This window comes from Siphateles boraxobius, unplaced genomic scaffold (assembly GCF_051911475.1).
Source record: "Siphateles boraxobius isolate OS27281-9 unplaced genomic scaffold, OSU_SipBor_1 13, whole genome shotgun sequence".
Lineage (NCBI taxonomy): Eukaryota > Metazoa > Chordata > Actinopteri > Cypriniformes > Leuciscidae > Siphateles > Siphateles boraxobius.
The window spans coordinates 28123976-28150338 of record NW_027508733.1 but is presented as its reverse complement, the minus strand read 5'-3'; the positions used below and the strand labels follow the sequence as shown (position 1 = coordinate 28150338).

The 26363-nt window shown below is 38.2% G+C and overlaps 3 protein-coding genes across 3 annotated transcripts in view; all 3 read right to left on the bottom strand.

Moving 5' to 3' along the window:
* LOC143736249 (uncharacterized) overlaps window positions 1-26363 on the bottom strand; it is a 115466-nt gene that overhangs the window by 50155 nt on the left and 38948 nt on the right. The window lies entirely within an intron of this gene.
* Window positions 7340-9420, bottom strand: LOC143735540 (hepatic and glial cell adhesion molecule-like). Its single transcript, XM_077225726.1, has 3 exons — window positions 9065-9420; window positions 8581-8883; window positions 7340-7347 (listed from the first exon to the last, which is right to left on the bottom strand). The coding sequence occupies exons 1-3, from the start codon at window positions 9414-9416 to the stop codon at window positions 7340-7342; spliced, it is 663 nt and encodes a 220-aa protein (XP_077081841.1). The 5' UTR covers window positions 9417-9420.
* Window positions 17187-19731, bottom strand: LOC143735538 (uncharacterized). Its single transcript, XM_077225725.1, has 5 exons — window positions 19681-19731; window positions 19463-19525; window positions 18658-18693; window positions 18174-18297; window positions 17187-17281 (listed from the first exon to the last, which is right to left on the bottom strand). The coding sequence occupies exons 1-5, from the start codon at window positions 19711-19713 to the stop codon at window positions 17187-17189; spliced, it is 351 nt and encodes a 116-aa protein (XP_077081840.1). The 5' UTR covers window positions 19714-19731.

The window sequence follows — 26363 nt, the reverse complement described above, 5'->3', positions numbered from 1 at the left end:
CACCCATCCCACACAGCACCCGAGGGTGGGGCATGGTAATGGGGACTCGCTCTCCGCGAACGAAGGCGAGTCTCGCCCTCAACACTGCGACAGTCATGTTCCCACAGTGAAAACATGAGCTGTCCACAAAAGCTGTCTCAGCGTGCTGTAAGCCAAACACGTGACACAACAGTTGTGACCATCAGAGAGAGACAGGGAACGACCGCACCCAGAAACGCACGGGCGGAATGACATCTTGAAAAAGACGCAAACGCACCCGTGTTGCTCTTTCAGAAAATAGGACCGTCACCAGTGCCGGAGCACACAGGGGAATGACCGCGGCAACACTGAACAGAGAACTGAAACAGTGAAGCACTCACTTTTCCGCCCTCTAACCAGCCATCAACACACACAAACATTTAGAAATTTGTTGCTGTTAAAACAGCAGTTGAGAGCTCAAAGCTCGCGATCACCGCTGCACTCGCGCTGTAGAACACCAGCACTGGGAGAGTCTTCCTGAAGAACACCGACACACTCGCTCGTTGTAGACAACAGCACTCTCAGAGACATCAAACGATCGGCTCCGAAGCGAAAGGCAACTAGTGCGTGCATCCACTTCCGTATTTATACCCGCGCCGCGGGGGCGGAGTGTGTGATGCGAATCACGCACGCCAATTACATTGGCTCGTTCAATAGTACTCGAAGAAGACAGGCTCTCTAGCGAGATCCCAATTCAGTCGACCGTCGACTACGTCTGACGTTCTCGACTGAAAGGGAACTCTGCGCCGAATCGGAATGTTTCTCACTGGATCTCGCAGCGATTATATTGTTAATTCTAAGGGGAAATCAATGCATTTCTTCACTGGATCTTCAGAGTCTGGATCTCTTAGTAACAGCTATTATTGGTCCGAACTAATAAACGGTCCGTGAAGGAAAAATGAGTAGCACATTTTCGTTCCATTTTCATTTTGATTGCATTCACTGCTCGGCAACGTTGTGGTCCCAACAGCGCGACCTAAATAAATATTTGGTCGCACCGGCAGGAAAAATGGTCGCAGTCTGGAGCCCTGTTGATGGACTATCGAAGTACTTCTCATGCTATTACAGGAGTTACACCGTCTGGGTTACTCCATGGTTGACGTATGAGAACCAAATTACAAATCATGGACTTTTGGGTAAAATAAACTGACAGAAACTTGATACGAGAACAGGTGAAAATGAAACAAGACAAGGTTAAATGGTACAATGATGCCAGGAGAAATGCAAAGCCTTTAAGATTCCGACCTGGTGATCTTAGGGGTGTTGAAATTAATCGTTTCTACGATGCATCGCGATGCAGACAAGGACGATTCGGTATCGGTTCAGTAATAGACAAAAACCGATTATAATGTAGGCCTACTGACGCTTTTTTGACGTCATTTATCGCGTATGTCTTTTGTCGCGGTAGCATACACGAGACACGAGTGCGAGTAATTAAAAAAGTTCCAACTACTTGGAGCACTAACTGGCACATTTCGGCTTTTATGAACAAAATGGTGAGCACGACCTAGGGAAGACACACGCTGTGTACGCTCATGTCACGCACAAATAGAATATGCAGGAGGTAATACCACTAACTTGACACCCCGAGCTGTGAACACCTGGAAGAGTCTGACTGCTGTAGAGTAAGCGGGAGAGCTCCAACGTCACCCGAATCCACAGCCAAAATTCATCCACCCGCTCCAATAATTTTGTCTGATTTAAGTATCCCTTGTTAAGCGTGATTATAATTGGATGATCGTCACCTTCAACAGTGGACTCTGCGACAGTTGATGCGCGCTCTCTAGGGTAACATTATACACTGATGAATGAGCGTTGCTTTTAAATGAACATTTCTTTAAAACAAAATTGATTTGACAGCATTTCATTTTCTTAATGGCATAAATATGCTTTACTCCCTTTGAAACTTAAACTGGAATGTCACTGTTTCTGTCACTGTGACTTCCCGAACAGGCGAACACACACACAGCAAAAATGAAGATGCAGTGCACCGCGATGCATCGCGATATCGAATTGAACTGAATCGATGACATTAATAATCGTAATCGAACCGAACCGTGAGACCAGTGTAGGTTCACACCCTGAGGTGATCTAGTTCGAGTTAAAAAACCTTGGATGGTAAAGCAGGGTGATCGAAAGTTCACACAACCAAAAGCTGTTGTACATAAGAAAGGTGAATATTCTTACCTGCTTGATGATTGTAAGGTGTGGAATACATCATCTCACGTCTTGCTGAAATGTCAAAATCAAGTGGAAGTGTTACTCCTACTGAGGTACAACATGGAACAACATCAAGTTCGTTGAATAGGTCTGTTAGAGTTAGACAAAAATAGTTCTGGATCAAGGACTTAGGTTTTAGATCTGTAAAGAAATAAAGAACTTGAGATAGCGGAGTTAATATTTGAACGAAAAAGACACAAAAAGTAAATAATTTATTTTGTTGTTTCAAAATACTTGTTTATTCTTGATTTTGTTAATTTCTGTTGTGATTTACATACAGCTTTATTCTTTCTGAAAAGGGGAAGAGGTTGTTTTATCGTTCCATTGCATTGCTATAATATTCATGTACACTAGGTGGCACTGATGTGTTGACTTGTTCAAGTGATGTAGGAGCTGTGTGGAAGAAAACCAGATAGTGGAGTAAAGTGAATGCTAAGCTACTGTTTTTGTTTGTCTGCTTCTTATCCATTCCTCCTTCAACATAACATTTGTCTTGTGTTAATGGACTTATTGCAGCCTAGCAATACCTGTAATGTGGCAAAGTCTAGACAGAGCCAGGAGGTGAATGAGACAAACTCCTTGAAATGCCTTCCTTTTTATGATTGTGATATTCCAACCCATCCGGTGAAACCTGTGAAGTCTAAAGCAGAAATGCAGGTTAGATCTATTTTAGGACTAGCTGGGTGGTATTGGAGGTTTATTTGAGTAGGAAACTGTATCCTCGGGAGACAAGATATTCTTGAAAAAGAGTGTTTGGCACTGAAATGGGCTCTTGATTCTTAAACACTACCTGTTGGGACGAGATTTTGTAATTGAAACAGATCATAGAGCACTTCAATGAATTGACAAAATGAAAGATACAATGCTTGTGTAACTCATTGGAGTTGACTTTCTCTCTCGCTTACCTTGAGAGAGTTTGGGGGAAAGGGAAGATGTGACAATGTCATAAGTTACCCCTAATTGCTGTGTATGCCCTGTGTTTGTTTGGTTTATATTATTTGCATAAATGTTTGTTTGTTTCTTATTGTTTTTTTAAATATGATTTTGGTCACTTTTTCTAGTCTAATGTGCATTTTAAATGAATGATAAAAGAAACCAACGTTTTCTTTCTTTATTTAGAATTTATATCAACCATATTATTATTATTATATCCACATTTTCAAAACTTACCTTTTGTCTCTGGGTTAATGGCTGCAGCATGGTTCCAGGGTTGAGGGTTTAAGGGGAAGGGCGGCCTTCCTGTTCCTCATTTTATGTCTTCCTATAGAATTCTGGGTAGTGTAGGCATGGTCTATTTCCCAGTGTGAGCAGGGGGTCAGTGTTTATTTTGATAGTATGTAGAAATTTATTGTTTATTATTTGTATTTCTTTCCCTGTAAAATTGATGTTAATGCATTTTGAATTTTATTTTCATTTTAGTTTATTATTATGTGAACATGTAATTTCAATTCCCTATTATTATAAAATGGTTGAACCTTTGAGTAAAAAATAATTCATTTTGTCTGTTCGAGTCAGTTCTGGTGAGGGACCTCCATGAGGAGGATCACTTTTCATGTCTCTGTTTTATGTTCTTTTTGATTTTGTTGTTCTTTTTTTTTTTTTTTTTTAAGTTTTGAAGTCAATACAAATTTGAATTGACTGCAAGCAGTGTCTCCTGTCTTTGCTCTGGTCACGCATTAATCCAAGCTAGTCTGTCATCCGTGGTTTCGGAGATCACTGGCCGCCATCAGCCAGTGATTCTGGTGGCCATCCATGGCCCAGGATGTCAGGCAGTTTGTGTTTGCCTGCTCGGTTTGCACCCAGAACAAGAGTTCTGACCTTCCACCTGTTGGTCTGCTTCACAGTTTGCCCATCCCTTCCCACCCCTGGTCACACATAGCCCTTGACTTTCACTGGCCTTCCGCCATCAATGGGTAACACTGTAGTTTTGATGGTGGTGGACGGATTTTCCAAGGCGGCCCATTTCATCCCCCTTCCACAATTTGCCCTCAGCCAGGGAGACTGCTCCAGTGGAGGTTGATCACGTCTTCCGGATTCATGGCCTTCCGGTAGATGTGGTCTTCTATAGGTGGCCGCAGTTTGTCTCTCGGTTCTGGAAAGAGTTCTGTCGGCAGATCAGGGCCTCTACGAGTCTGTCTTCAGGTTTTCATTCTCAGACCAATGGACAGTATGAGCGGGCAAACCAGGATCTGGATCAAGCGCCCAGGTTCATTGGGCTATCCCAGAAGTTCCACTGAGATTATTCCTGTCTGGATTATTGACAGGCTTTTATGATGTTGTTGTTTTTTTTCGTGCCTGCAGGCTGAGTCTGTGCTCCATTCTGACAGGATCAGTATTGTATCGGTGACACTGGCATTCATTCATAGTGCTCAGGTAAAAGATGCCATTAAACTAATATTTAAAATATTTTCTCTATGTTGTTTCTAGGTGCCAGGCTCACATATCACGCTGCACCATGCCATGCACACTTTTACCTATTTGACACGAAAAATACAGCAATCCCACTACAAATATTATAAAGTTATAACATTTATAATTCTAAAGTATTATCCATAATGTGCAGTGTTGGGAGTAACGCGTTACAAAAGTAATGGATTACAGTAACATATTACGTTTTGCTGTAACGCAGTAGTGTAAGGCATTACTAATCAATTTTCAGTAATATTTTACTCGGTACATGTTCGGTAAGGCTTGCGTTACAACATACTTTTAGTTTTAATCGTAAAACAAACAAACAAAAAAAAAAAAAAAACAGCAAGACTGCCAGACATTAACGAATGAAAGATGCAAGTAGGATAAATTACCTGTTCGTGGTCAGTCAATAGCCGCGTGTGGTGTCCAAGTCTGTAATTAAAGACTAAATGGCAGCGTCTGATATATTTGTATAGCGATTTATTTTTTACAGGAGTGCCGTGAGGTATAATTTCGGCCTCTGTGCTCACGCTGGCCAGAGGAAAAGCGGCTAATGGTGAAGATGGCATGAAGAAGAATACATTCGCGAGATGGACGTATGCGCATTAAGCTATTCGTTCTGTGTTTTCTTTCTAAACAGTTAGGCTATGTTAATGTGGTATTTTTCATGTTTTCATCACGCAATCATGTTTTTGATGCCGTGGTGACGCGTTCATGTAAGGGCGGCGGCGCCGCCGATAAAGCACCGAAAAGCTGTCACAAAGAACCGGCAGAAGCAATGATTATGAATATGTCAAATATAGCAAGGAGACATGTTGATTGTTTATTAATAAAGTCGAGATGAAGTTGACGATGCTGACTCGCGATCTTCGCAGTAGGCTAGTGAATGCACCAGAGAGAAATGCACATTTCATTTCATAAGCAGAGAGCAGTCTGTTTTCTTTCGTTTTGAATTGTTCTGTTTACAAGTAGACATTTCAATATAGATATATTTTTCAGGTCCGTACAATTAATACAAAACGAAATTCACTTTAAAGAAAGGCTTTGTGTCTTCTGTGTAAGGTGTCTGTGAAAGTTTTAAAGCAGTCTTTTAGTGCCGCTTCAGAGCGGTCGCGTCCGTAACGGAGAACTGTCACGTCTGTAACATTGTTTTTTCCTCATAAATGCGAAGACGAAAAATAAAATAAAATGAATATTTTATGTTCTGTGGAGAGCCAACCCTTCTTCATTAGATTTGCGCAGTGTAATTCACAGAATTACAACAAAAAAAATCGTTGCCTCCTAAAAGTTAAAGATTTTTTTTTGTCACACATGACTGTCGATTTCCCTAATATTAAATATAAAACGCATGTGTAGACTGATATTTTTCTAATGTCTGGACTCCTTTCTGGGAGGAGCCTATGGATAAACAGACGTTTCAATATTTTGGTATTAATGCATTTTCTGAGAATTTATATAATTATATAAGTTTTGACTGCAAGTCTGCAAATGTCATGTCCATAACGCTGGAATTCCCAAATTTTAAATAATTTATCCACAACTAGTTTTGTGGTGTAGGTCTACATATTTTATAATGTTAAGTTAACTTCAAATAATACTAATAGTAATTTAAAGATGTGGTAGCATTGGATCTGGACGGTATGGATAACGCTGGGAGTTGGAAGGGGTGTGTCGCCATTCTGCAGGTTCGTGGATCTGAGTGTCGCGATTTCGGTTTCATATCGCATATCGTTACAGCCCTAGTCATTTTAGAATGTTAACTTCTACTTCTGTATAGTTATTTTGGTGAAAGTAACTCAAAAGTAATACAAGAGTAATGTAACGCATTACAATTCTGAGACAGTAATATTGTAAGGTAATGAATTACTTTTAAATAACAGTAACAAGTAATATATAATGTATTACAGTTTGGAAGTAACTTGCACAACACTGATAATGTGTGCCGTCAAGCCCACTGAAGCCTTACCATACACTTACGCTGAATTGCTGTGAAGCTAAGAGGCGTGTACCTATAGTAAACTAACCCAGCTCAGCAGCAGGTTATGTTCAGAGAGTAAGTTGCTATGGCTATATACATACCCTGAAAGCCATTTTTGAAAATGAAAGTTGAGGTTATCTGTTTACTTATCTGTAAATTTACCCAGGAATGTTGCACTCTTTCTGGAATACCCCCGGGCAGACCGGTTCAAACCACTCATTGAATGTTTGCCACTATGCCCTTCAAGTGAGTTTCTCTATGATGTGATTATTAGCAATAACTACACAAAGTAATGCAATTAATCATGATTACATTTTTATAGTTGCTTGACAGTTTTTTAAAACACTTTTTCAGTAACATGACAATATATGGTTATGGTAACACTTAGATATATAAGATGATAAAAACTTATACCATTAATCATACCCAGCATATATGTAAAATGTTACTTCACTTGAACTTCACTTATTTTCAATCCTACTACCTTTAATGACTTTTATGTAGTGAAAACAATACATAGGCCTACATTAACATACCAGGTCACACAGACTCAGAAAAAAAGTAAATATTTAAATATCACAAAACTCAAATAAAAGCATATTTGAAATAAAAATAATACTGAGAAAAACATGTGATGTATGATCGAAACAATTTCAGGAATCAGAATGTGATCATCTCACGACACCTGCGTACACCACCTCATCCTCTTGTTTACCTCTCTGAAAAAAAAAGAATTCACACAAAAATTTCTCACAAGAGTCTCACATACAGTACCTTAAAGCAACACTAAAGAAGATTTTTTTAACTTAAAATAATGTTTCCAAAATCGTTTCAGCGGTTCATCAAGTCGTAACAGGGTGAAAGGCACTTCTGCCTTCGCTTTTCGGTCCTTTATCTGCTATAACCACACTGTGTAACTTTGCTAGAGCGGGTCGTGTTTCTGTAAGTCGAATGAGACATAAGAAAACTACAAATTTGGCTTGCGACAGTAGGCTGCGGTAGGCTAAATTATTTACGACAGCGGTAAGCGACAATTCCGCTTCCAACCTGTAGGGCGACCGCAGAGGAAAAGTTCTTTATTGTTGCTTTAACTTTAAGTAGTTGCAGTTTACATTTAAAAATAAATGTTAATGTTAAATCAAAAAATTTTGGTGGTCAACTTTTTTCTAGCTATTTTTTCATTACTTACGTTATAATCAGGCTACTTGTTTGGTTGGGCAAGTAAAATTCTCTTTCAAAAATTCACTTGCCCTGGTCAAGCAGACAAGCATTATTGTCAAGTCCTTTAACACAGAAAAGCTACCTCTAACAGACAGGAAATTGCTGTGAATCTGCCAAAAAGTCACATGGTCTCACGAGTCACATTGTACAATGCTGACATATAGTGTTGAATACAGGCCTGAACTGTGCATGGTACCTGACAAATAAACTAATAAAATAAATAAAAATAAATATAAACAAAACTAACTCACTAGAAATAAGGCAGAAAGACGTGTAACTGTTTTTTTTTTCTTACCGTTCTTTGTGCATTTCTTTTACAGAATGTTGGCTCAGCATAAGTTATCTCTTTTTCAGGGGCCTGGACTACTTTAACAGTGATGACAGATGTGTTAAATTCGGTTTCTTCACATATTTTTAAAATATTTTTTACAGATGTATTAGTTACACTTGATCTGATCTGTTCAGAACTTGATCTGTTTTTCTACATTTTCTACGGATCCAGAACGCTGCAACTGCAGCCACAAACAACAGAGTTCCAGCAGCAGCAGATATCAGCACTATGTGATTTGTAATGCCTGAAGTGAGACAGTCATTAGTGTAACTGTATCGGCCAGTCTTTAAAGGGCACATATCATAAGGAATTACACTGCATCCAATCACTGCTTACATCACACACCTGAACACGATCAACAGAGAAGCTCAAAAAATAAACACAAATATCACTGACGTACCCGTACAAGGCTGACAGAGTTGAGTGATGTCCAGATGTTTGGTATGGTTGCTGATTGGATTGTTCAACACACAGCTGTATGTGTTTTTATCCTGATATTCCACCCTCAGAGGTAAAGAGAGACTGATGCTGAGATTAGAAACACTGATGTTGGACAATAAACTGTTTCCTTTGTACCAGGAGAGAGTCACATGACTGACATTCACCACTGAACACAGGAGCACACATTTAGAGACTGATGAACTTTCAGATGATGAAGAACATTGTGAAGTGTTTCTGATGATGACAGGAATGGGGAGAAGAGCTGGATATTTCAGGAACAAGAGAAATCAGAGAAAATAAAAAGCCAACAAGAATTTTCAGATTTATAATCTCAATCAAAACTTTGTCAACACACACAGGAGGATACTTTCCTAACAAAACACTTTTTTGTTCATATCAATCATATCTAGAAAGAACAGACACAGTTCTACAACTGTACTTACCATAGACAGTAACTCTGAACATTTTGACTACTACTGTATTTGCGTTGATGTCTAGTTTATAAAGTCCAGAGTCTGTGGTTCTGATGTTTGTGATGGTGAGAGATCCCGTCTCAATGTCTATCTGCCATCTGTCTCCGAATCTCTCATAAACAGTATTAATATTTGCTTTTCTATTAATTTCAGCTATTACAATATCTGGGTTTTCAGCTCCAAACATCCACTCTATCACTGTAGTATCTCCCTGTATGTCAGAAACATCAGCGTGTAGAGTGACAGATTCTCCCTCCATCACAGACAAAGTCTTCATTTCCCCAGGCTCAACCCCAAACACACCTGGAACACATCCGTACATAGACTTTATTCTCCTTTCCCACCTCAAACTAAATTAGTGTTTCAGACTGAAAACACAGATAGACGTGAATAACTAAAACAAACTATTTATAAAAAAGTGCTAGTTAAATTGTAGTCCATATTGCAAACACGAATGCATCAAAAATCTTTGAATACTTACCACCCAAATGCCACAACAACCAAAAACGCAGTAAAACTAAAGCGAGAATCATATTCTTCCGTAGTTAAAAGTGTCAGAAGTCTCAGACGCTGCTTTAGGCTGATTAACAGGATTTAACATCCTATCGGGTGAACGCACACAGGCGCCACGGGGGGAGTGGTAGTTGGGGGATGGGTTTGTTTTTGTTTTTTACTGATTTCTGTTATTAACCGAGTAACAGAACACAAACCTTAAATCCATGTATTTACATATCTTACTACGTCTATTTTTACTTAAGAAGGAGCAGGTGGTTTTGTTTGTTTGTTAGGAAAAATACATCTTTTTACTAGCACATGGTTTGCTGTTGCATACTTAAATGTAAATCACCATATCTTTACATTTTCCGTACGTTAATAGTTATTTAACTTACATTCTATCCAATATGACAATTAACATATACATAGCCATTGCCCATATGGAATAACCTCCGGTCAGGACAGGTTGTGTTTTAGTTAATGGCTTTTGACTTTCTCCTTGCAGGACAAACCAATAACTTTCCTGTTACCAGCCCTGAGCTTGAGCCACTTAAAATTACACAATCAAAGATCATTTGACTGAAATATAGTTCATGGTAATAAAAAGGACACTATAGGCCTAGGCTTGCACAAATGTAGGCTATGGGCTACTATTATAGTCAACTAACTTTAGAAATCTCTAATAGAACGAGTTTCATAGCATAGAAATATGAAACCAGATACTCGAATCTTGCTCTAATCTTTATCTTAAAATTAGATTAACTACTTTTTTTTTTTTACTCTTGTGGTGTATTTTTTTTGCTTGACCTCTGACCTTTGACTGTTTTTTAACCAATTGCCTAGTGTTGATAGATTTGTGTCTGTTTCACTGTAAAGCTGTTTTATATCAAAATGGATGTAAGACTGCATATTAACGGTTGGACAAGATGTTTTTTACCCACAAACTACACATGCAAACCAACCACAAACATCCATCCATTTGTTCCCCCAACAGAACAAACCACATTCATCACATGACGTGTGCTATACTGACCCAAATACAGCTCACACCACAACAGGTTTCTGTTTGACTCCGTGCACTTTTGTTTTACATATGTTACGGTTTATAATTGAGCTGTATCATATTCTTCATAAACTTGGCACCTGAATATTAGCATTAAATGTATCAAGGTATCAAGTTGAGTTTACAAAACAATATTTTGAAAACTTTATAAGAATTGGTAATCAAGAAATAAGAATAATTCTTTATTCTTCTTTTATAGTATCCAGCTCTTCTATGCTTGATCTGGCTCTGACTTCACTCTGAACCGAAACAGAAACTGTAGCCACACCCACCAGAGCACATACGACCAATCAGACGACAGCTTCAGTAAACTTCAACAGTGTACACAAACTGAAGCCCTGAAACTGAATATGATCCAGCTATACTGGCTTTAGCGTTGACATATATTTTCTTTGAATAATACCACTCTTATGTGAAGTGTTTGTCTTTTGCTCCAGTTTATTTGCAGTCAGAATGTGACTGGTTTTGACAGGTGTGTGTGTGTGTGTGTGTGTGTGTGTGTGTGTGTGTGTGTGTGTGTGTGTGTGTGTGTGTGTGTGTGTGTGTGTGTGTGTGTGTGTGTGTGTGTGTGTGTGTGTGTGTGTGTGTGTGTGTGTGTGTGTGTGTGTGTGTGTGTGTGTGTGTGTGTGTGTGTGTGTGTGTGTGTGTGTGTGTGTGTGTGTGTGTGTGTGTGTGTGTGTGTGTGTGTCAGCCAACAGTGTGGTTAGCCTATATGTCTTTCATGTGTGAATGTGACCACAGTACTATACTCATTAGACTTTTATCTTCTGTCTATAGAGACCCAATATTAAAAAAAAATGTATTAACCTTTTATTTATTTCAAAGTTAACACTATATTTTTCTCAAAACTTTCTAAGGTTTGCATTCAAGGCTTTTCATTTGCATTCTCATCTGCCAACCCGGAATAAAATAAATAAAACACACACACACATAGCCTATGTATGTGTGTAATATACTTACTGTATATGGGGTAAGTTTCATTAAAAAAGGCTATATTTTGAACAAAAAGCTGAGAAATGGTAAAGGATTATACTGGAAATTAAAATGTGACACACCAAGAAATGGTTTCTTTCTTTCTGTTTCCACTTGCTTTATTCATGCATTATAACTTTACAAATATTGCAAAAATCTCTATCTACAAATAGATCAAGTGCTGGATAAATTGGGTTGGTGGAGCTATCAATGGTTTTGGAAAATTTCAGTATGTGAAAGAATAAATGAAAATAAATATTAGTGACTTTAGTGGCCTCAGTAAAACAAATTAAATTATACATTACCCATAAGCTTATGTGTCATGATGCTGTGAATACAAAAAAAGCTAAATCTTAAACAAAGAAACATTTTTATATCAGAAGTATTTAACGTTCAACTGCGTACAGTATAATAATAAGGATGTAATCTTCACCACTGGGTGGCAGAATAAGGCACTTGAGTAACAATAAATTATTTATACCTGCAGGTAGATGGCGCTGTCCCCAATTTCTGCCAAAATCTAACTATTTTTTTGTTTTACATTCTAGTTGTATATGATTCTTCTTTTATTTTAATACAATCTGAGTTATATTAAATAATATCCTGGCTCTTAAAAGGTTTGTAATGGACACCCGACATTTTTCTTAGATTTTTAATTTATAACCGGCGTTTTGATTTGCTTTATCATTTGCACTTCCGCGAATGTCAATTATAAGCTTACGCTACTCCTACATCATGCGTCGGGTCACAGGTCACTCTTTTGCCGGAACTAGACTAGCGTACGGCCGTTGCAGGAAGACAGTGATTATAGCTTATAAAGTTTTAGATATGGATATTTTTCTAACAATATAACCATCGCTTCGCTTCAGAAGGCCTTTATTAACCCCCTGGAGCCATATGGATCACTTTTAAGATGGATGGATATGCTTTTTGGGAGCTTCAAAAACTATTCAATGCCATTACAAAGCTGGAAAGAGCCAGGATATTATTTAATATAATTCTGATTGTGTTTGGCTGAAAGAAGAAAGTCATAAACACCTAGGATGGCTTGAGGGTGAGTAATTTATGGGATAATTTTAATTTTGGGTTAACTATTCTTCTAAAGGACAATTCCGGCCAAAAATGAACCTGGGGTAAATAACAAATGGGTACCGAGTCGACCGTTCTCTGGGATGCGTTTTCATGATAATCGAATGTACCCAGTTTTAACGTTAGTTTTAGCTTAACCACAGATTAGCTTATAACGCTACTTCATGGGGCATCGAATAAGTAAGAATAAAAATCGCTAGTTAATACCACTAACAAGGCGCAAAATAGCCCCATACTAACACCGTAGCATGATGAGGGTCTCTACCTGCAAACCGAAGCATTGAGAACTTTGTAAGTGTACAGACAGTTTAATAAAAAGATACTTTATAAAGACAGTACACGTCGAGTATACAAGCAGGAGCCATCTTTGGAAAACAGTCTCGGCCAAACAACCCCACCCAGTGGCCAGAGGTGAACTTACCCAGACATTTACTCAGTCCTACCTCATCGAGTAACCATGGTAACCCAGTGAATGATTTTACGTCATTTTTTAAAGTAAATATCTTTAAATATATATATTATGTCTTATAATATACTTTATAATATATCTTATAATATATATAACCCCACTGGGTGGGGTTGTTACACCAATTTGACGCAGGGAGAATGAATGGACATGTTTGAAAATTGACAAAATTAAGTTTGTTGATGTACAGATATCTTACACGCTCTATGGCAGGCAGGGTGGACATATATTTACCTGACATGATTTATATTAGTGATTTCTTAAGTTATTCATGCCTGCCGGCTGTGTACATGTAACCCATTAGTAGGATTTAACACAAGGAAAAGAAAAGGAGGAAAAATATCTTCTTGGGTCTGAGCTCTCCAAATACATAAAATCATAATAGTACCTGGAGTCCTGGGTTCGGGGTCTCACACCTTGCATTAATCAAAATAAAAAATGTGTGTCTGCACTTGTTTAAACGGTTGTCTATAGTCCTAAACTAGATAAATAAATGAAAAATAATAATTAAACCCATAATGAAATAAAATGAATTAATGAATAATAATAAAATGAATTAATGAGTAATAATAAAATGAATTAATGAATGAAACAATTAATTCACTGAACAGTAGATGTATTCAGTAGAAATTTCTCTTTCCCTTCAATTCAACTTGCAAATATCACTTTGCACATATCACATGAGACTATCTTTGTCGTTTACAAATCACCACTTGAAAATGGATGTTGTCGCCTAGAGTTTTTGCTTCAAAAGGATCTGAAAATCATCCTGCCTAATCATTCACATAAAACAATACATTGATTCAAATTTTCTAAGACACTTTTTGTTTGGAAAGGCAATATGCACGGGGGCGTGATTCACACCTGAGAAGACAATGACCTGCATAGTCATTATGCAGGTCATTGTCTTCTCAGGTGTGAATCACGTCATAATGAGCCGCATAATGAGCCTTCCACACAGGTGTGTCACTGGATACCAAAGAATGCGAGGACAAAAGAAATTATATATATATATATATATATATATATATATATATATATAATAAAAGGTTTATATATAAAAATAAATAAATAAATACACAATAAATGAAATACACAATAAAAAAGGTTACAATTACAACAACAATTACAATTTTGTAAAAATAAATGTAATCTTTCTTTGTAAAAAGTATACATTTTATCATACGTATATCAAAGGTAAGGATTCATTAGTTTGAATATTGGAACAAACACTATAATAACATCTTAGTTGATAATTAAGTATACCTACTTTATTTTTGACAAAACACCCCATACTGTATATGTAACATATGAGCAGAAATTGGCGAACAAAAGCTTATTTGATGTGGCAGTAGTCTTTTTTTTACAGTAAAAATGTTATAATCTATCCAAAACGAATCAACAAAATCTTGTCTAAACATTCATATTTGGTCTGTAACATATCGTGTTTATGATATATAATTAGCATATAAATGTTAATTTGTAGTTTTTTGCTTATACAAAGACATTTTATTTCAACATATTTCAGTCTATTGTTACTCATCTCAGTAGGCTATAGCAATATAGTTTGGATGTGTTCATGTAAAAATAGCATGCTTACTGCGCGCTGTACAGCTGTAGTAAACAAACAGCGCGGCGTCTGTGCCACCCACATGGAAAGAACCTATATAAACATATATGTTTTAATATAGGTTTTGATATAGGATTTTAATATACAGGTCCTTCTCAAAAAATTAGCATATTGTGATAAAGTTCATTATTTTCCATAATGTAATGATAAAAATTAAACTTTCATATATTTTAGATTCATTGCACACCAACTGAAATATTTGTTGTCTTTTATTGTTTTAATACTGATGATTTTGGCATACAGCTCATGAAAACCCAAAATTCCTATCTCAAAAAATTAGCATATTTCATCCGACCAATAAAATCAGTGTTTTTAATACAAAAAAGTCAACCTTCAAATAATTATGTTCAGTTATGCACTCAATACTTGGTCGGGAATCCTTTTGCAGAAATGACTGCTTCAATGCGGCGTGGCATGGAGGCAATCAGCCTGTGGCACTGCTGAGGTGTTATGGAGGCCCATGATGCTTCGATAGCGGCCTTAAGCTCATCCAGAGTGTTGGGCCTTGCGTCTCTTAACTTTCTCTTCACAATATCCCACAGATTCTCTATGGGGTTCAGGTCAGGAGAGTTGGCAGGCCAATTGAGCACAGTAATACCATGGTCAGTAAACCATTTACCAGTGGTTTTGGCACTGTGAGCAGGTGCCAGGTCGTGCTGAAAAATGAAATCAGATGGAAGCATGAAGTGCTCCAAAATCTCCTGATAGCTAGCTGCATTGACCCTGCCCTTGATAAAACACAGTGGACCAACACCAGCAGCTGACATAGCACCCCAGACCATCACTGACTGTGGGTACTTGACACTGGACTTCAGGCATTTCGGATTTCCTTCTCCCCAGTCTTCCTCCAGACTCTGGCTCCTTGATTTCAGAATGACATGCAAAATTTGCTTTCATCCGAAAAAATTACTTTGGACCACTGAGCAACAGTCCAGTGCTGCTTCTCTGTAGCCCAGGTCAGGCGCTTCTGTCGCTGTTTCTGGTTCAAAATTGGCTTGATCTGGGGAATGCGGCGCCTGTAGCCCATTTCCTGCACACGCCTGTGCACGGTGGCTCTGGATGTTTCTACTCCAGACTCAGTCCACTGCTTCCGCAGGTCCGCCAAGGTCTGGAATCGGTCTTTCTCCACAATCTTCCTCAGGGTCCGGTCACCTCTTCTCGTTGTGCAGCGTTTTTTGCCACACTTTTTCCTTCCCACAGACTTCCCACTGAGGTGCCTTGATACAGCACTCTGGGAAAAGCCTATTTGTGCAGAAATTTCTTTCTGTGTCTTACCCTCTTGCTTGAGGGTGTCAATGATGGCCTTCTGGACAGCAGTCAGGTCGGCAGTCTTACCCATGATTGCGGTTTTGAGTAATGAAACAGGCTGGGAGTTTTTAAAAGCCTCAGGAATCTTTTACAGGTGTTTAGAGTTAATTAGTTGATTCAGATGATTCGGTTAATAGCTCGTTTAGAGACCCTTTTCATGATATGCTAATTTTTTGAGATAGGAATTTTGGGTTTACATGAGCTGTATGCCAAAATCATCAGTATTAAAACAATAAAAGACCAGAAATATTTCAGTTGGTGTGCAATGAATCTAATATATATGAAAGTTTAATTTTTATCATTACATTATGGAAAATAATGAACTTTATCACAATATGCTAATTTTTTGAGAAGGACCTGTATGTGACATATATAAAATTGGCCGTTTTCCTATATTATATGTGCATATATGCACATATATACATATATATGTGCATATATGTACCTATATAGGTGCATATATGTACCTATATAGGTGCATATATACGTGCATATATGTACCTATACAGGTGCATATATACGTGCATATATGTACCTATACAGGTGCATATATACGTGCATATATGTACCTATATAGGTGCATATATACGTGCATATATGTACCTATATAGGTGCATATATACGTGCATATATGTACCTATATAGGTGTATATATATATGTGCATATATGTACCTATATAGGTGCATATATATATGTGCATATATGTACCTATATAGGTGCACATATATATATGTGCATATATAGGTATATATATATATGTGCATATATGTACCTATATAGGTGCATATATATATATATGTGCATATATGTACCTATATAGGTGCATATATATATATGTGCATATATATATATATATGTGCATATATGTACCTATATAGGTGCATATATGCACGTATATGTGCAGCTATATGTTACCTATAATTATTAAAATCCATAGCTACTAGGCAACATAAATAATAGCCCAAGATGTAGAAATTTTAATTATTTATTTACTTAAGAACAATCAAATATTACAATAACAAAAATAAGACAAAAAACTGAACAGAAACCCCCCCCCCCCCCCCCAATTTATCTTGTTGATCTTCTCAGCTCTGTGAGCTTCGAATTGATAGATTTGCCTATCTGTCCTCGGCTGGCTGCCGGCCACTTCTTCAATGTAGCATCTAGAGAAGACAAAAATAATAAGACCGTATAATAATAATAATAATAATAATAATAATATAGTGCTTCATCAGGAACCCAAAGTGCTTACAGTACAGCTGCGATTGGACACATATTTTGGACAAAGGGCTGATCATAATAAAAAATGCATCATGTAAACACGTCAATTGGAAGATTCTGATTGGATTCTGCTAAATCTGAAAGAAATTCTGATTGGAAACATCACCCCCCCCTTTTTTCTAGCGGCATCGTTCTTTCATATGCACGTCCGTCATGGGGACTGCATTGATAACAGTCACACGGTCAATCATGTGCATCCAAAGCAGAGAAAATTCATGGATAGGAAAAATTCAGAAATGTGGCTTTAGAAGAGGAAAGGTAGGATCAAGAAGTGAGCAAGCAATGAATTAGTATTATAGGTTACAAGCCGATACAGTAACAATAATGAGTGCCCTATCTTATACAGTCTCCATTGATGCCTAATAAACATTGATACAAGTAGGCTATGGTTAAAGTAGTGAACTTATAAAGTCTTAAAAGTTTTGTTTTCCCTTCTCAACGCATTATGCATTTACTCACCAATAATGGCTGCCTTTTTAATTCGGTCAAGGGCGACCAGCTGCTCTGCATCCCCTCTTGTTGGCTTCCCACCTTAAAGTAATATTTCAAAATTATTATGAAAGGGGGGTAAAATGAAGGTGGTGAAAACAAGAGATTTTTTATATACACATCACTTTTACATCACTTTTTTGAGGTGCAAGGAAATACAAAAATGGTAAGTAAAAAAGCAATGGTATGCCCGCACACAAACATAATTTATTCCACAGAATATGACTGACTTGTTTTTTTTTTTTTTGCAAGGACAGAAGAGATTAGGAACATGTTGTTTTGTACCTTTCAGGTTGCTTTTCAGCAAAGTCTCCAAATCAAAAGGTGCCCAGCAGCAGATTCCACACCATGGCAGTAGCAGAGGTGGCAAGGCCTGGCAAAACACCCCAGAGCCCTTTATAACTTCAATCTGAAAAATAATTTCACATCACAATATTAATTTATTGGCAACTTTTAGAGAGGTTTTTATGTTTCATATTGAATCTTATATTTAGCTTCCCAATAGTTAATAGGTTATGATGTATAAATGCAGATTAATGATAAAGATATGAAACAAATTAATCATTGCCCTAAACGTTATTAAAGGAGAGGAGGAGGAGGACAGGGTGGGGGGAAGGAGGAGGTTGGATGGAGAGTAGGGAAGGAGAAAAGACAGTGGGTGGAGAGGAGCGAAGGGGTGCAGGAGGAAAGGATGATTGTCTCTTATAACACTAATTGGCTCCTACAAGCACACAGTTTATACCCATCCTTACTAAATAATGTTACTCACCTGTGTTTTCGCTGAGGTCTCAGCTGTTGCTGCAGTCTTGTTAGAGAAGAAAAACATTGTTAAACTCAACAATTGTAAAACTTCAACAATTTTATGCATATGGGGCAAGTAAATTACATATTACCACTGACTATCCCAACATAAAAATCCTAACGCATTCTCATCCTTTGGCGTCATATGTGACGCCATATGACAAAACGGCAAAATACTACGCACATGGCACCCTTTATCGTCAATATAACACGCACTGTGATGGGTAGGTTTAGCTGTGGGGTAGGGTCTGCGTCTCATATTCACGCTAAAGGATGCCAGTCAACTTTATGACGCCTTGGGTTCGCGTGTTATATTCACGCTAAAGGGTGCCATGTGCGTAGTATTTCGCCGTTTTGTCATATGGCGTCACATATGCCGCCAAAGGATGAGAACGGGCTCAAAATCCCTATAGCTCAGTTGGAGCCTAAACTAAAATAAGTACAGAAAAAACTGAGGTATAAAAGGGTTAAACACACCTGTGGTGTCTCTCAAAAGCACTGAGTCACCATGGGACTCTCTTTAAATGGCTCGGTCTCCTCTCTGGAGTCTTAGAGAAGAAAGAAACTTAGTAAAACACCACAACAATTTTTATTCATCCAAGCAAGCCACTATAGATTCTTATTTACAGGGGGGGCTTGGAAAACATCAAACATGTCAATAAATTAAAGTTACATGCAAAAGTAATCAGCCAAACATCATAAAAATCCATATAGCTCTGTTTGAGTAACAAGTAAACTAAATAAATAAATACAAATGCAAGGGGGTTACTCACCGGTTGCACTTCTCCAAAAGTCGAGAAGGGGGAATCTAGATCCTCCACAGGACTCCTTCCAGTCTTGTTCAGAGAAGAAAAATATAGTTATTCTCTTCAATAAATTAAAGTGCAAATACATCAAATAATTAACACTATCAATCAGCCCAACATCACAAGTCTCTACAGCTATGCTTGAGAAACAATTTTAAAAAGCAATGAAAATCAGAGGAACTTACCTTTTGAGCAATAATGGCGAGGTCACTTTTCATTTGAGGGATTTCTAGAAAGAGGTTGTATAAAGGAAAAACAATTACAATCACGAAATCAAAATAGCACCCAGCAACTGTACTCTTCGAAAGACATTTCCTGCAGCTGTGAACGCAAGCTACAACCCTCCAAAGCCCATTGATAAGGCTCTGCAGAGGAAACCTGGTTGAGAACGCAATTAAAATATATATATATATATTTCTCCCAAATTCAAATTCCCCAGGTTTTTTTTTTCTAGAGCCGATTGCCTTCTTGCGCCGTTGAAGGCAGAGAAGTGTATGTAACGTTACTCATGAACTGTATTCTCTAGGCCATGACTTTTGTGAACCCTCTACGAATTCCTCCAGAAAGAGACAAATAAACATAATTCTAATTTGAATCTTATCAACGGCTATATGAGCACCCACACTACCAGCTAACGTTAACAACATAGCATTTATTTTGCCAAACACGTGTTAAACTTTCAGCCCATACATTTTCTAAGTTTATACTTCTCTGCCACCGCAATATCCATCTCCAGAAAAAACCCTGCTAATAAATATTAAAATTAGGAATACTTACGATTGATGATAAGTGGGACATAGCAGTCAGATCTCCAACGCTGATATCGCCATTTTTACTCCCAGCCGCTATCTTTCGGCGCGAATCGTCAAACGTCAGGCGGGTGACGTCATGACTCATCAACTACGCGGCGCTGTAGCAGCCATGGTAGCAGCAGAGTGGAGATTTTTTTTTTTTTTAATTTTCGAAATTACAGAGTTTGATATCAAGTTCTTGACACATTTCTTTTACACATTTTCACATTTGATAAGTATAACTTGAAACAAAAATAATTTGGAAAAAAAAAAAAAAAAGAAAAAAAATTAATGGCATCGCAAACATATATTCATTCATTTAGCAGAGATACAGATCTTTGGGCTTTTAGATTTTTTTAAAACTTTACAGACTCAAAATGCATGCTTGTCTTCAAATTCATTAACCACAGTGAAATGCCCAGATAGATGGGATGATGATGATGATGATGATGATGATGATGATGATGATGATTACTTGAATGTATGTTCTATGTTCTTTTTTTTGTGCTACATTTAGACTGTAATGACCTTTCAGCCATATTCATCTAGAAACTGCATTAAGACAATACAGAAAACATTGCATTTTGCATTGCATTTGGTGATGTAACGGTGAATGTGTGGATGTGTATGAGCTGTAATGTGAATCTGGAAGTGACTTGAAATTGGAAAAAGGGCTTGATTGACAAAATAAAAAAAACGACAAACCATTTTGTTATTTCCTTCTTTTCCACTATCTTCATACAAGAAAGAATTGACCTTGTAAATGTAGCTTTCACATAGCTTTCCATCTCCTCTCACTTAATTGCCATAATTCAATTCCATAACATGCCAATTACATGTGATACCAATTTCACATGTTTGCACCCAGGCCTACAGTTCTTGCTTAATTTCTTTTTTTAGTTAGTTCTTATTGCCTTGATAATAGAAAATATGAGCTAGGCATCATGAATGACAGTTGCCAAAGTGAGGTATGAGCTACAAAATGACCAGATCCTGCTATGAGCGAGGAGACATGTATGCACATATAGGGCTTATATGTGGATATAAAGAAGCAGTACAGGAGACCTATATGGCCTATATATGCACATATATGCACCTCAGTTTTGCCTATATGTGCCATATATACGCATATATGCAGGATATATATTAGCATATATGTGCATATATGCTGTATATATGCAGCATATATGTGCATATAAACTGCATATAGGTTTCATATATGTGCATATATCATCATATAGTTTCTTTCCATGTGGGCACTCATTCATTAATTTACACACAGACATTCATATTCAAACTATGGATGCACCGATCTGACCTTTTCAGTCCCAATACCGATGCCTGCGCTTTGTGTATCTGTCGATACTCGATACCGATCCAATACTGTTGTTGAATTAATAATAAACTGTATACCTTCCACCTTATACATTCCAAACATTGTAAACATGTAGTGAAGTGTCACACCACTCATGACCTGTGAATGCTCACTTAACCAGCAATGGCAAATTCTTTCTCATGAAGACAAGCATTTCTGCTCTCTCTTAAATCCACAATGTTGGAGAGTGTGCTGAACACTCTCTCTCCTTGTACACTATTGCGGTGGGCACAGAGGTATTTTTTTGGCAGTGGCAGCAAGACAAGGTAATCGGCATTTGTTGACTCCTCAGTACTGGTATGGGTTGTCTGAGGCAGCGATGGTTTTCTCTGTAAGATATCCATGCAGTTGGATTGCAGGGCTTGAGCTGCTTGCTGCACCGGGATCTTCACACTCCTCCACAATTTGGTCAAACTCTTGCATAAAGCTGCTTGGTGCTGCTGTTGCTTCCACCCAAGGGACCTTTTCTTGTGACTCTGCAGCCTCTGATGCTCAAGCTTTGCTGCTCCTCGAGTCTTCCTCTAGGTCCTCTGTCAGTGCATCTTTTGCACTGGGTATTTGTATAAACTATATAAAGAATGTTATTATATATAATGTTGTGTATATAAAGAATTATTAATGTAGGCCTGTATAATTTATGTTCTACATGTTTTAAAAATGTACCGCATGGCATCTCATCAATTACAGTAGTAGTGTTACTGTGGAGAGTAAAACAATCTATAATATAGACCTAATGTAATTAGTTAATTTAATCTTACCTGTCTTCATATCTTGGGTCCAGCAGGGTGGCAAGTGCATATAGGGGTTCATCTTCCACAGTGTCGAAGCGTTTGTTGACAGCTTGAAGCAGGGTTTTTTTCATTGTTTTGATGCCAGTATCTGCATCACCTTCTTTAGCCAGGAGGCGTTTGAGGACGGTGACAGGAATGACATCGGTGGAGACAGTCGATGAGCTTACTTTCCTTGTTAGCTCTTCAAATGGTGCTAGAACAATGCTCGTTTTTTCTAGCAAAGCCCACTGGTTAGCATTCAGTGTAGCCTACTGGGCAAGTCATGGTCAGCAATGTAAGCACAGAGGACTCGCTTTTGTTCCAGAAGACTCTGTATCATCAAGTAGGTACTAGGGCTGTCACGATGTTAGATTTTTCACACCACGGTTATTGTGGCCAAAATAATCCACGATATCGATATATCGCGATATCTATAGAAGCCTTGTCAAATTTATTTTTACTTTGTTTATTTACTTTTTCTTTTTTACCCAACAAACATAAAGATACTGATAAACACAAGGCACATGCATATTTACTTCTTCCGTTCTCAATATTTTAATGCAAATTTTTGTGAAGTAAGACAAGCATGTGAAGTATATCTGGTTTCATACTGGAGCGAAACACTGTCTGTCTGAATATTTCCTGAAGAACTGAAAAGCTCTTAAACCTATTGTTGCGCTGGTGCAAGTCACGCAGATTTGAACAAAAAAAATCAAGTGCAAATACAAAAATAAGACGAGTAAAGAAAACGGGGTATTTAATAATCACCCTTTATTTAAATATATGAACACAGAAACCCGCTGTTAACAGGTTAATGTCACATTTCCCATTCCATGACGAGTAAAATAATCGCAAATTACTCTGTAAAATAGCGTAATCCGCAGGGGATGGACACGGAGATGGGTAAAAAGGTTGCAGATTGGGTTTAAGTGGGTCGCACACCGGACGAGAAGCGTAGCTCCGGACACCGGACACGCACTTTCTCAGTTTATGGCCAGCAATATTGTTATGTTTAAGGACATTATGAAATTAGGATAATGTCTGTACTATGTTATGATTATACTGTACAATTAAATACAATAATTGCTAAGTCTGTGGTCTGAACACCCTACCTCAGTCAGAGCGCATCCGTTAACTGAATGAATCTCACCTGAAAATCCGAGCCGTTGCTGGGCGCCGCGCACAGACGCTGAATGGTGCCGTCGGTGTGTGTAAACTCATAAAAAATTAATGTGTTCGAATTTTAAAGTCGTGGCGCTGCGCTTCTCGTCCGGTGTGCGACCCCCTTTAAGGTGCTGTTTTCTTTGAAGCCGAAGAACTCCCATACTGGCGAGCTTACTTTTCTCGGGTGTGGAAAGTGTTTCACTCTCTCGCTCAGACGATATTCTTCTCAGAGGGGCTGCGCGGGCTCGCGCTGCGTCTTCTTCTTATTTGATAGGTGTCAGCGGGTGCAATAGGCCTACAGCCACCTGACAGGTCAACCAGGTTCTGGCGCTGGAGTATTTAAGTGTCATGTTATCATAAGAGTCCTATTCATTTTAAACATTGTGGTTATCGCCAATACCGGTATATTGTCACACTCTAAATTAACACGATGTCATATTTCATGCTTTGAATATCACGATTATCGTCAATACCGGTATATTGCGACACCCCTAGTAGGTACTATTCCACCTTGTTTTGACGTCTTGTTGCAGGCGCCTAGGTTGCATTTGCATCTGGAGCTGGATAGCTTGCAGCCGTGAATACGCAAGTGGAGAATGTTTAAAATGTCCGACAATTTGTCTACCGATTGCAATGGCATCGCTCACACTCCGTTGACTACAAGCTGCAATGTGTGAGTAAAGCAGCCTAAGCTCTGCACCCCATGTTGTCCACGGCCTTTTTCCATGAGACTTGCATTGTCCCTGAGTATGACATGCACTTTTTTCAAAGGAATGTGCCACTGGTCAAGTATCTCCATAATTGCAGCCGAAATGGTATCGCTGGTGTGTGAACCATGGAAGTTTTTTGGCGTGAAGCATTGCACCGTGCGGTGTACAGCTCGTATCCAACCAGTGGACTATGTTACTTAAAAGCAACATTGGACACACAGCAGAGCTCCATATATCTGTAGTGAAGCTCATTGTCTTTATATCTTTAATCTCTTCTGAGATGTGTTCGCACACTTTTTTGTACAGTTTTGGCAGTGCGGTCTCGGAAAAATACTTGCGTGATGGCTGAGAGTACCTTGGCTCTAAGTATTCCAGTAGGCAACGGAAGCCCTCATCTTCAACAACTGACATTGGTTGAGCATCTAAAACAACGAATTCTGAAGCTTTCTTTCTTATTGCCAATGCTTTCAAGCTTTCCGTCGGAAACTTTTTGCGTCGTTGAAGTGCATCTGCCAAAGTTGCTGGGCTGTATTGTCTCCTCCTCCTTTGGTTATGTTGAGCTGCAGGAATTTGGCGTGCTCCTTAGCATGGTGCTTTTGGATATGCTTGATTAAATTGGTAGTATTGTACTTTACAGTACTACCACCACCCCTCGAAACATTTACTTTGCAGACATTGCAAACAGCCGATGAACTATTGGCTTGGCAAGCGTGAAATATCTCCACACAGCTGACTCTTTGGCTCGCTCCATGTTGCTTAACGGTTAACTAAACTCTTCCAGCATGCGACTCAAGTGCTGCTGACAAATGACGTAGGATGTGCTGTGACGGCGAAAATAAACCTGGATCGGCCCGTGGATCTGTTAATCTTTCCGATCCCCGATCCAGCTTTCTTGTCAATATCGCAGCCGATATCCGATCTTAATATCGGATCGGTGCACCCCTAATTTAAACAGTCTTTTTGCGGTGTACAGACACTACTCCATATCGCGATTAGAAAAAAGCACTTAAGAATAAATAACCTACTATTCACACATGGATCCGTTGCTCCTCGAAATTAAACTACCAGCACTTCTGAGGAAAATTTTTCAGGATTACGATAGTATTATTCCTCACAGCGTAGCAAGATGACGTAAAGTACATGATTTTTATTAAACTTGATGTGTTTTATCCAGCTGATGTGGGCGTTGGCATGTTTGCATGGCTTGCCTCAGACATTTGCGTTTGAATAGCGCGCTCTCCATGGGCGTGTCACATTAACACTTAATAAGCTATAATGAGCTGAAAAGAAAACAACTGACAACTCTCTCTTTTCAAACAGATTACACAAACTGAGAATATTTGTTTTTTATATAAATTGCTTCATTTAAAAGAAGAGAATTCAAGCTTCATAAAGAAAAAACTCTCATGCCTGTGTGTAACCCAACCAAAGTACAAAGAAGGGGTTAACGTAAGAGGTGGGCGTGGTTTTGGATGCGGCCTGTAGGTACTCAGATGAGCAGTCTCAAGAGCAACAGTGACCATGTTAGATTGCTGCTTCGTATCCTCCGGTGGAAAAGGTTACGTGATGCATGATATGCTCCGAGGAAACCGATTTCTTCATTTTTTCCCTTCCTAGTCACAAACTCTGGTGAGTTACAGTTTGAGGCATTTCTATATTATTTTAGTGTTGATGGGATCATCATTAGTAGATTTACTCTTAAAATTAATCAGAGTGATTTTCAATGATGTTGTGATGTGTTCTTTTATTGAATGTGTGTTGTAAACACGATATATGTGATGTGGAATTGCGTCATCCAATTATTTTACTAAGTGGTTCCTGCATAGTTAAACAGACAAAATCACGAAATTCATGTTTAAACTGCTTTATTCATTAGTATTTCGGCAAGAAACCGAGTTTATGAGACATTGTGTATGTAAAACTCAAGTTTTACGTGACATCGACTCGTATATGTTATATGTTAATACAAGGAGAAAATAATTTCCTATTAACATTATTCATGGTATAACAGAGTGAAAATTATTTTAATAGATTCAAATCTGTTAAAATGAAGTCTCA

Excerpts from the sequence above, each read along its gene's own strand:
- LOC143735540 (XM_077225726.1), bottom strand. The coding sequence starts at position 9,416 with ATGTACGGATGTGTTCCAGGTGTGTTTGGGGTTGAGCCTGGGGAAATG. Across the intron at positions 8,884-9,064 it reads GTTCAGAGTTACTGTCTATG|CTCTTCTCCCCATTCCTGTC; the intron begins GTAAGTACAGTT and ends TGAAATATCCAG.
- LOC143735538 (XM_077225725.1), bottom strand. The coding sequence starts at position 19,713 with ATGAAAAGTGACCTCGCCATTATTGCTCAAAAG. Across the intron at positions 18,694-19,462 it reads CTTTTGGAGAAGTGCAACCG|ACTGCAGCAACAGCTGAGAC; the intron begins GTGAGTAACCCC and ends TTCTCTAACAAG. Across the intron at positions 17,282-18,173 it reads GCTGAAAAGCAACCTGAAAG|ATGCTACATTGAAGAAGTGG; the intron begins GTACAAAACAAC and ends TGTCTTCTCTAG.